At 38.4% G+C, this 12,057-nt stretch overlaps 1 protein-coding gene across 9 annotated transcripts in view; it reads right to left on the bottom strand.

Moving 5' to 3' along the window:
• TRIP11 (thyroid hormone receptor interactor 11) overlaps positions 1-12,057 on the bottom strand; it is a 78,175-nt gene that overhangs the window by 48,897 nt on the left and 17,221 nt on the right. For 8 of the 9 annotated variants that reach the window (XR_004027811.1, XR_004027812.1, XR_004027813.1 and 5 more), the window contains 4 exons: positions 9,631-9,906; positions 5,738-5,806; positions 3,442-3,607; positions 1,961-2,323 (listed from right to left, as the gene is read on the bottom strand). Coding sequence is in view for 6 of the 9 variants with exons in the window: in XM_030802789.1 (XP_030658649.1) it covers positions 1,961-2,323; positions 3,442-3,607; positions 5,738-5,806; positions 9,631-9,906 (874 nt within the window). In the remaining 3 variants the exon portion in view is untranslated. Of the gene's footprint in view, positions 1-1,960; positions 2,324-3,441; positions 3,608-4,888; positions 4,919-5,737; positions 5,807-9,630; positions 9,907-12,057 lie in introns of those variants that run through there. The other variant, XM_030802786.1, reaches the window with a different exon arrangement.

Raw genomic sequence — 12,057 nt, 5'->3', positions numbered from 1 at the left:
AATGCTGAGAAAAAGACCATTCAATCTGGTATTATAGATAGATCCATAAAAAGAAGAGATACACAAAAAAACACAGCTGAAATCATTGATTCAACATTCACTCAGGAAATATTTAGCATTTACTATGAGGCCAGGTGCTAGACAAAAAGCTGGAAAAATGTAGCCCTTGCTCTTGAAGAGGTTACAATTCAGGGAGGAAGAAAAACTAGTAAGCACAGGATTATAACATAGTATGACAGAGCAAGCACAAGGTGCTATGAGAACAAACAGGGTAAACACCTAATCCAGACTAGGAGGAGCAAATAGGGCCAAGAAGTGGCAGTGCTAGGTACTTCTCAGTGGGGGTTAATACCTGCACTGAATCAATATACTGAGAGTCAGCTAAAAGGGCCATAGAGACACTCCACACAGAGAAAGCAGAAAATGCAAGGGTAACAGAGTGAAGAGGCAACATTGTTGGTTTAAGGAGCTACAGAAAATTCAATATGGTTCAAGTTTAGAATGTCAGGAGCATGGGAATAGTTGAAACTGAAGAGGTAGGCAGGAACTAGATCATGAGAGACATTATCATGTCTAACTAAGAAATTTAAACATCATCCCGAAGTTCACAGGGAGCTATAAAGTACTAAAAGCAGGGGAGTAACCTGCTTTGCATTTCTGACAAATTATTCTGGCTGCAGAATGAAAAAAATAGATTGAAAGAATCGTGGAGAACAGAGAATTTTAAAACCTAACTCTTCAGCTGGGGGCGGTGGCTCATACCTGTAATCCTAGCACTTTGGGTGGCCGAGGTGGGCACATCATGAGGTCAGGAGATCGAGATCATCCTGGCCAACATGGTGAAACCCTGTCTCTACTAAAAATACAAAAACTAGCTGGGCATGGTGGCACATGCTTGTAGTCCCAGCTACTTGAGAGACTGAGGCTGGAGAATCACTTGAACCCGGGAGGTGGAGGTTGCAGTGAACTGAGATCATACCACTGCAACTCCAGTCTGAGCTACAGAGCGAGACTCTGTCTCAAAAAAAGAAAAAAAAAGCTAACTCTTCAACATTTACTATTGGCTAGACACTATCCTAAAGAGCGGCAGAAAGTAACTCATAAAATCCTCATTACTAAAACTACAAGGAAGATACCATTATTATCCCAACCCTATAGATGAAATAACCAATGGATAGAGATGTTAACCTGTCCAAGGTCAGCTAATTAGTGATAGAGCGTGATTCCAACCCAGTCATGTCCTTAACCACTACACTATTCTGCTCCATTCAGAGAGCTGCCATAGTTAACATAGGCAAAAAGCAATTATGACTGGCTGAAGTAATTCTGTGGCAATGGAAATAGAAAAAAGAGGAAGGACTAAGGCAGTGGGTTTTTTAAGCAAATAAACTCATCTGGATCACCCAATATGTTAAGTAAGCAAATGTATTATTCTTACATAGTAAATTTATTTTTTAAATAAGTAAACTTATTTTTCAAAACATAAGTACAATTACTTTAAAATTTATTTTATTTACTGGTGTTTGGCCTATTTCATTTAGTACTAATTTTTTGTAACACAGAATACTGGTATAGTAACTAAATATCACCATGAGCATAGAAAATGGTGGAAGACCTATGGCTCTAAGCACTCAGCGCTTTGCTTTGATATAGGAGATCATTTCAAACAGGTAACAACTGACTTTGAAGAAGAAAGGCTATATTCCCTACTGGAGGATGTGGGCTGTGATGAGTTACAGAAAGTATAGCAATACCTAATCTTTTTTAACAGGAAATTCCTATTTGCAATCTATTAACTCTTACACTGAATCCAAACCACACAATTCTACCCAAATGACACACAGTCATTTCCAGGAATATGCCATTTCCACTAAGTATTCAGTTAGTGAAGCATCTGTCTCTAAAAACAACTACTATGCAATGAAACAGCAATCTAAAATAAGTTCCAAAGACTGTATACCAGACAGTGCTTGTTGTAGTCTGAACACTTCTTCCACTGATGCACTCTGGGCAAGAATTCTTTCCTTTTCTGTCATAGTATCACTTTGCTTCACAGCAGAAGGCTGCAATTTACTACATTCCAATTTCAAGTTTTCACATTCTTCCATTATTTGTCTCTTTTCCACATTTAGCTGTTCTTGTTCTCTCCTCAAAATATCTCTGTCATTTTCTGCAGAAGATAATTTTTTATTTACATCTTTTATTTTATCCTCAAGTTCTTCCATTTTCTTGGTAGACTCCACTTTTTCTGTTTGTAGAACTTGAATAGTTTTTTGCATCTCATAGATTTTAGAGAGATCAGTTTCTATAACTCCAGAGCCACCTAGAACATAAACACAAAACAAGGACGTCATCTTCAAGTCCCAAGAAAGAAACAGCTTGCTATATACAACTAAGAGATATAAGACAGTTCAGAATTTGGAAAGCTTAAAAGTTAAATTACTATAATAAACTAAGTGTTTTAAAATAAATAAGTTGGGGGAAAATATTTGAATCAACTACATAAAGGCCTATGTATCTTAGTTTAAAAGAAAGTGATAATATCTCTAATCATTTATTACCAAAGTATCATCACCAAACAATGCAAAGCAATCTATAAATTATAACTATTTACCACAAAGGTAAAAAGGACATTTCCATTTTCACAGATTTTTTTTTTTTTTTTTTGAGTGGAGTCTCACTCTGTTGCCCAGGCTGGAGGGCAGTGGTGCCATCTCGGCTCACTGCAACCTCTGCCTCCTGGGCTCAAGTGATCCTCCTACCTCAGCCTCCTGAGTAGCTGGGACCACAGGCAAGCACCACCATGTCCAGCTAATTTTTGTATTTTTAGTAGAGACAGGGTTTCGCCATGTTGGCCAGGCTGGTCTCAAACTACTGGCCTCAAGTGATCCACACACCTTGGCCTCCCAAAATGCTGGGGTTATAGCCATAAGCCACCACTCCTGGCCACCGAATCTTAAAAGCAGAGGTGCCACTGCAAATTTCTGGCACATAAGCAGAACTAGTCATTTACTCTTCTCTATAACTTAGTGCAAGTTTACAGCACTGTTCTGGTCTTAGAATGCTAGGTCTATCATTTAGTTATGTCATCTAATATGTTAAATTAATAAAACTATCAACTGGCGAGGTGCAGTGGCTCATGCCTGTAATCCTAGCACTTTGGGAGGCCGAGATGGGTGGACAACCCGAGATCAGGAGTTTGGGACCAGCCTGGCCAATATGGCGAAAGCCTACCTCTATTAAAAATACAAAAATTAGCTGGGCATGGTGGCGGGCACCTGTAATCCAGCTACTTGGGAGGCTGAGGCAGGAGAATCACTTGAACCCGGGGGGCAGAGGTTGCAGTGAGCCGAGATCGCGCCAGTGCACTCCAGCCTGGACAACAGAGGGAGACTCCACCTCAAAAAATATAAAAAATAATAAAGAAATAAAACTAATAACCTTGTTGTAACAGATTTTCAAGTTCTTCAATTCGTTCTTCATAGTCACTCAATTCTTCTCGATGTCGTCGACTTATTTCTGCCAATTTCTGTTGGTGTGCATTCTGCAGTACTGACATTTCATGTTGATGGTCATCAATTTCCTGACTTCGGTTCTGTTTCAGTTCCTTAAAAAATAAAAACAAAGTTATTCACATTTATAATCAATACATTTACATAAGCTATATATTTAACTGTTGTCCAGAAGTCTGCATCATTAAAAAGAATTCTCAGAACATGTTAAGGCTGAAAAGAATTTAAACACAGACCCAAAATTAGGACTATACTGAACAACTTCACCCTTTTCTTTCTTAGGTCTCAAAAACAGTTTTTCGACTTCTAATGAGGGAGCATCAGCAAGAAAAGGCTAAAACAAATGATAAGTAAAAATGTCTTTTCCTTAATATCTGTGACCATGAGCTTCTCCTTTTCCTAATGACATATTCTACCAATACCAGTGTCACCCCTCTGACCAATCTGTACCTGCTGTTCCACTACTTCCATCCTCTCACTCAGCCTTTCCTTTCACCAGTCTTATTGGGACTCCCAAACTGTCAACCTGGTGCCTTCCTACCCAAGTTGAGCCCACTGTGTCTCTCGCAGGAACCTGGATCTTGAGCTGAGTCCATCGACTAGGGAAACTGGTTTGATGGGAAGCACCAGGACAGGCGCCCTCTCAAGAGTCTGTCTGCTGGGTCCCGCCACCCAGATTCCTAACACTCTTCCCACTCCTATCCAACCTGAGACCAAAACATTCAACTCCCCCTTCAATCCTGCGGATGGACTACCCTGGGTTCTTCCGGTAAATCCTCTTTTGCTTTACTTGGCCAGAGATGGTTTTTGTTGCTTGTAACCAAGAATCCTCATCTATGGAAAAATTGATGCTCTTATGGAAAAAAAAAAAAGATCCTAATCTATAAATTAACTTCTTACTTATGTGCCACCACTGGGCTAAGAGCTTTACATTTAAACCTCAAAACAATCCTACAAGATAGGTATTATCATGGTCTCTATTGATAATAAAACAGAAGTAACTTGTCCAAAGTTAGCAAAGCATGTAAATAATATAGCCAGGATTCAAACACAGGTCTGATCCGGATTCTATCCACTCTAGTATTGTAATAATAATGAACCCAAAACTAAAAATTCTATATCTAACAATAATTTTAACACTAAAAATAATTCACTGCCACAATAATATATGCAACTAAAACTTTTCTTTAAAGAAATAATAATTGACACGAACTAGCAAAATTCTACCGCTAAGGTAAAATAAGTATTTCCAATGCATGATATTAGTATTTTATTTTGTCCATATCCTTTAACTCTAAATCTTGAAACTTCAGCAACCCTGCAATTAGGTTTTAATAAAGACGTTTTACAAGATTCAATAGAGTATAGAGACTTACGAAAGATAAGCTCCGTAATAAATGTTCAAAACCAAATGATTCTGGAAAGACAGAGATTTTTATATACTTTACTTTACATAAATAATAAAGAAGATTAAAAAAATATTTTTAAATGGACCAGGCACGTTGGCTCATGCCTGGAATCCCAGAGTTTTGGGAGGCCGAAGCAGGAGGATGGCTTGAGGCTAGAAGTTCAAGACCAGCTTGGGCACCATTAGCAAACCCCATCCATACAAAAAAATCAGAAAAAATTAGCCAGGCATGGTGGCATGTGTGCCTGTAGTCCCAGTTACATGGGAAGCTGAGGCAGGAGGATCACCTGAACCCAGGAGTATGAGGCTGCAGTGACCTGATCATGCCACTGCACTCCAGCCGGGGTGACTCAGTGAGACCCTATCTCTAAAAGAAAAAGAAGTTTTGGCTGGGCGTGGTGGCTCACGCCTGTAATCCCAGCACTTTGGGAGGCTAAGGCGGGCAGATCATGAGGTCAGGAGATCGAGACCATCCTGGCTAACACAGTGAAACCCCATCTCTACTAAAAATACAAAAAATTAGCTGGGTGTGGTGGCGGCCACCTGTAGTCCCAGCTACTCGGGAGGCTGAGGCAAGAGAATGGCATTAACCTGGGAGGTGGACTTGCAGTGAGCTGAGATCGCACCACTGCACTCCAGCCTGGGCGACAGAGCGAGACTCTGTCTCAAATAAAAAAAAAAAAAAAAAAAAAGAAGTATCATTATCTATATAATGATAATCACTTTTATAACTGAGACTTTTACTAATTCAGGCCTATGCTTTTAATAAGCAGATTTAGATGTATAACTCCCATCATCAATCAACAATTTGACTTACCTTAATGATATTTTGCAGTTTACATATTTCACTTTGATCAGAGCTATGTGTTCCTTGTGCTTTGGAAGTCTAGATCAGAAAAAGAGAATTAGTAAATAATTATACTGATTTTCTTGTCAATAGAAAGTCACAAACTAACTTCATTACAAGATACTTTTGTAAAAAGGGGGATTTTCACAGATTCTGACTAAAGAATGCCATCGACCTTTTAAAGAACCTAGTCCAATAGTGAATAATACACAATAAATAAAAGATATCATATTTAAGAATTTATTAACTAATTGGGGGGGACAACACTTAACAAAATAACTAAAGTTAAGGTAGAAAAATTTATAGAATATTTTACTTAGTTTGACAAAATGTAAGGGTAAAGATAATTGAGCAGCTTTCTAAAAGGAAATTTCTTCTTTCTTTCTTTTTTTATTTTTGAGACAGGGTCTTTCTCTGTCACTCAGGCTGGAATGCAGTGGTGTGATCATGGCTCACTGCAGCCTCCACCTCCTGGGCTCAAGCAATCCTCCCACCTCAGCCTTCCAAGTAGCTGGGACTACAAGCACATGCCAGCATGCCCAGCTAATTTTTTTTTGTAGAGACGGGATCTCACTATGTTGCCCAGGCTGGTCTCAAGCTCCTGGCCACAAGCAACCCTCCTGCCTTGGCCTCCCAAAGTGCTGGGATTAGACAGGAACCACCATGCCTGGCAAAATCAAATGATTTTACCCAGAAGATCTCTACCCAATAGAGAATAATCTTTGGTTTAACAAATAAATAAAACAACTTTTGGATTCTTCTCATTCAAAGCTATATGTTGTTCATTTATCTTTATTAATATTACTATGTAGCATCTTAATGAACCAAAAGCTACTCCAGGACTGCAAGAATAAAGTATAATAGAAAAAATACAGGATTTAGTCAAAACACGTGTGTTTGAATCATAACTTAACCACTGTGGCAATGGATTGTATGACTTAAACTTTTAGTTTCCTAGGGCCAGGCGCGGTGGCTCATGCCTGTGATCCCAACACTTTGGGAGGCCAAGGCGGTTGGATCACAAGGGCAAGAGATCAAGACCATCCTGGCCAACATGGTGAAACCCCGTCTCTACTAAAAATACAAAAGAAAATTAGCTGGGAGTGGTGGCGGGTGCCTGTAGTCCCAGCAACTCGGGAGGCAGAGGCAAGAGAATCGCTTGAAACCAGGAGACAGAGGTTGCAGTGAGCCCAGATCGCCCCACTGCACTCCAACCTGGTAGATAGAGCAAGACTCCATCTCAAAAACGAAACAAAACAAAAAAAAAACCTTTCAGTTTCCTTATCTATACAATAGAGGTAATAAATACATCTCATAATTATTAACATAATAATATATTGGGATAATATATATGGAAACATGAAATGTAATGCAAATGTTAATTTTTATTATGTCTTGCTAGAAAATTAAGTCCTCTGAACGGCCCCAGTTACGCCTTTTTCACCTTTATAGTCTAGTACAGGTCTGTCATGGAGTAGGCATTGAAGATATGCTGAAATGAACACACCAAAAACCATTCTCTTCCCTATGAAATCTTACCCTAACCAATGTTTCTTAAAATGTGTTCCTCAGGTTATCCGAATCACCAGGGCTATTTGTTTAAATGTAGTTTAAGGCCCTAAAACTGGCTAACAAATTGATATCTCTGAAGGTACCACAGAAGATCTACAATACTGCCAAGTTCCCTAGGTCATTTCTTATACATACAAAGTTTAAGAACTACTGCATTTTGGAGATAAGATGGACAAACAGATTATCCTCTCTAAGGCTTATTTTGGGTACTGAGAATGTCTAGCAACTTGTGAAAGAAGGAGATAATTTTAATTGGGAAGATTTCTCCTTTACATAACTAGATTACATTCACAAAAACACAAAAAATAATCTCTTTACTCATATAATTTTTTTTACATTGATGAAATTAAATCCAAATAAACAATGTTCCAGTTTACTCCAGGTCTCATGTCTACTGACAATTTCTATAGTATACAGGTTGAGAATCCCTAATTCAAAAATCCAAAATCTGAAATGCTCCAAAATCTGAAACATTTGAGTGCCAACATGATGCCACAAGTGGAAAATTCCACACATAAGTACTTAACGCAAATTTTGGTTCATGCACAAATTATATAATATTACTTAAAATAGTGTATAAAATTACCTTCACAAGTACCTATGGGTATAAAGTTTACACATAACATAAATGAATTCCATGTTTAGACTTGGGTCCCATCCTCAAGATAGCTCATTATGTTTATGAAAATATTCCAAAATCTGGCTGGGCAAAGTGGCTCACGTCTGTAATCCCAACACTTTGGGCAGCCTGAGGTCAAGAGTTTGAAATCAGCCTGGGTAACATGGTGAAATCCCATTTCTACTAAAAGTACAATAAAAACATTAGCCCGGTGTGGTGGCAGGCGCCTGTAATCCCAGCTACTCAGGAGGCTGAGGCAGGAGAATTGCTTGAACCCGGGCGGCAAAGGTTGCAGTGAGCTGAGATGGTGCCACTGCACTCCAGTCTGGGCAACAGACTGAGACTCCATCTCAAAAAAAAAAAAAAAAAAGAAAAGAAAGAAAGAACAAGAAAAGATTCCAAAATCCAAAATCTGAAACACTTCTAGTCTCAAGCATTTTGGGTAAGAGATATTCATCCTGTATAAAATCTGATATATAAGACAAAAAAGTGCTCCTTGGAAGAAAGTTTACAGCCCCAAATAGCAAAGAATTAATTTCTAATGCATGAGAAACAACACAAAATAGTTTATCATATTTTATAATATCAATTACCAGATTTTCATTTTACATGTAACTAGAGCTAGCAGAAACCTCGGGCAGCATCTAAGCAAGCGGTTTCAAACGTGGTGCCTCGGAGTCCTGGTGTTTACACCAGAGAAGTCTCAGGGACTCCAGAAGAGAAGGTTCTTGGTTCAACCACAGCAACTCAATTTTTTTTCTCTCATAATGTTTTATTTAAAAAAAAAAAAAAAAAAAAGGATCTGTTGCTTTAATTTTTTTTTGAAATTTTTTTCCAAATAGTGTACAGAAAGGGAAACTGAGACTGGGAGAGAAAGATGACATGACCAAAATCACTTAGAAAGTCACTGGCAGAGGCCAGGCGCAGTGGCTCACGCCTGTAATCCCAGCACTTTGGGAGGCCAAGGCAGGCAGATCACGAGGTTAGGAGTTTGAGACCAGCCTGGCCAACATAGTGAAACCCCATCTCTACTAAAAATACAAAAATTAGCCAGGCATGGTGGTACACACCTGTAATCCCAGCTACTTGGAAGGCTGAGATGGGAGAATCATTTGAATCCGGGAGGCGGAGGTTGCAGTGAGCCAATACTGTGCCACTGCACTCCAGCCTGGGTGACAGAGTGAGACTCTGTCTCAAAAAAAAAAAAAGAAAGTCACTGGCAGAGGCCAGGCGCAGTGGCTACACCTGTTACCCAACACTTTGGGAGGCCAAGGTGGGCAGATCACCTGAGGTCAGGAGTTCGAGACTAGCCTGGCCAAAATGGTAAAACCCCATCTCTACTAAAGATACAAAAACTAGGCATAGTGGCGTGCGCGTATAATCCCAGCTACTCAGGAGGCTGAGGCAGGAGAATCGCTGGAACCCAGGAGGCAGAGGCTGCAGTGAGCCAAGATCGCGCCACTGCACTCTAGCCTGGGAGACAGTGCAAGATTCTGTCTCAAAAAAAAAAAAAAAAAAAAAAAAAAGAAAGTCACTGACGGAATTAGAATACAGGTTTTCTATTTCCTAGTCCAGGGTTCTTTCTGATATCAAAAGCTCTACATAGAACTTTTTATATTACACCAGTAATTTTACTCAAAGTTTTCAAAAACTCTAAAAAATTTTTATCTACCTGAGCAATATGCCTCCAATGGCCAACTTCAGACTCAAGTCTTGAAACTTCATTTGAGAGTCGGTTTATTTCTTGTTGGGACGAAATTATATCACCAAAGTCCATGTCATCGTCACGGAAAGCTGAAGGATGATGACTAATCCCATAAGCGAATGAAGACGATGCAGTGGTTGCTGGTACACCAGCTCCTGAAGGTACTGACTGAGCAGCTGACTGCAGTTTCAGCAACTGATCCTGGAGTGCAATCTGCCTGGCTTTAAGATGGCTGATTTCTACCTATATATTTATAATTTATGTTTTAGTTTTAGAGAAGGTACTTTAAAACAATCATATTGACCTTTTATAGATTTGTATTAAAAGACACAATACAATAATTTGTCTAAGATTATCCAATGATAGTCCTCTATTAACTGAATCTGTCTTATATGACATTCTAACCATAACATTTTTATTTAAGACACACTCACAATTAAAGCATAAATAATGTTACAAATAGTAGAAATACCAGAATTTTGTACGTTAACTAAGGCAATGAATTTCTCAGTTAAACATAGGTTTGCTATCTTCTCTGTATGGAGTAATATAGGCAATTTCTTAGGGTTCTGTTTGTGATTACCAAATCTTAAATGATGAGAAAATGAAAGCTGTGTCCGTCTATGCACTGGAAATTTTCTTAGAATATCTCCTGTTACAAGAGTGTTATGTAACTGATTATGGCTGGACATAGGCTTAAAATGCACCATGAATCAGAGGTAACTTTGTACTGGCCTGCACAACACAGCTGGAAGAATGCTTTGATTTATAAATCCAATCTCTTTAGATAACAGTGAAACAGTGAGCCCATGGTTATTAGCCCATGAATCTTAAAAAGAAATCATATACTGAAAGTGGTCTTAGCTTTAGCTTTGGCAAAGAGGAGCCAGTGAAAACCTGACCTATTTAGGAAGAGAACAGTATACAAGTTCTGAAATTACCAGCAGAGTTTTGACTGAAGGCAGGTAAGTCATAGTGCAAAAGAAATTATAAACACAGGACCTACCAAAATGCCACATCCATTCTTGGAAAAGATTATTCAAAACACAAAATCAAACAATATAGACAGAACTGAAATAAGTTTTCTATAAAGTAGTCAAAGTAGTCCAGAAGACACTGCCACAACTGAGGAAAATTTGATTATTAGGAAGACAGCCAACAAGTAACAGTATTTCTATATGCATAAAGTTAAGCAAGTAGACAAAAACCAAACACATTTATGTCGTATGTCATAACAAACAAGTTTTTCATATTAGAGCCCGTTCTCGAATGGAAATTTATAGTAGTATACAAATTTCATTCATTTTCACACAAATTACATGAGATAAATTCCATCTTGGAGAATATGAACATCACAATGAGGGCCACACATAGATTCAGGAAATAACAGATCTATATAATCATATCTTTCAGCCTCACAAAAAGTACTAAAATCCACATCTATTTCAAATGTAGCTATAATATTTAAAAAGCTATCATTATATGATGTTTACATCAATTTGTAGAATTACACAAGTGCAAGCTGTAATAATGGATATTTCCAAACCTGAATGCTTAATGTGCCCTCTAATATCGATAGTTAAGTAGAAAATAGAATACCAAAATTTTCCACACCAGTGTTTTCAACTGTGAGGTAGGCATAAGAATAACCTATGGAGCTTTTGAAAATGACCAATACAGGTTGAGTATCCTTATCCGAATGCTTGGGACTAGAAGGGTTTCACATTTCAGGTATTTTCCAATTTGAGAACATTCTCATAAATATAATGAGATATCCTGGGGAAGGGACCCATGTCTAAACACGAAATTCATTTATGTTTCATATACACCTTATACCCACAGGTACGTGTGAAAGTAATTTTATAAAATGCTTTTAACAATTTTGTGCATAAAACAAAGCTTGTGTTCAGTACTTATGTGTGGAATTTTCCACTTCTGGCATCACACTGGCACTCAAAGTTTTGGATTTTGGAGCATTTCGAATTTCGGTAGGAATGCTCAACCTGTACCAGGGCCTCTTTCTAGTACACTAAGTTAGAATCTCCTAGGTGGTGTAAACACGTATATGCTTTTAAAGTGTCATAATGATACAGCTGTAAACCCCTGGGTAGGAGGAACTACTGTTCTGTCATGTTTATAACTCAATGCTACTCAAAATATGGTCCACCGACAAATGCAGTGAATGCTCACTACCAGTCCAGAGCAAGTATAGCAATGTGAAAAGTAAGGGTTAAGACTTTTAAAGCAATTTGGTAGTAATTTAATATCTGCTGAACTTTTTTTTTTTTTTTTGATATGGAGTCTCGTTCTGTCACCCAGGTGCAGTGGTGCGATCTCAGCTCACTGCAACCACCGTCTCCTAGGTTCAAGCAATTCTCCTGTCTCAGCCTCCCG

This window comes from Nomascus leucogenys, chromosome 22a, assembly GCF_006542625.1.
Source record: "Nomascus leucogenys isolate Asia chromosome 22a, Asia_NLE_v1, whole genome shotgun sequence".
In the NCBI taxonomy this organism is placed as follows: Eukaryota; Metazoa; Chordata; class Mammalia; order Primates; family Hylobatidae; genus Nomascus; species Nomascus leucogenys.
This window is presented reverse-complemented; position numbering and strand designations above follow the sequence as displayed.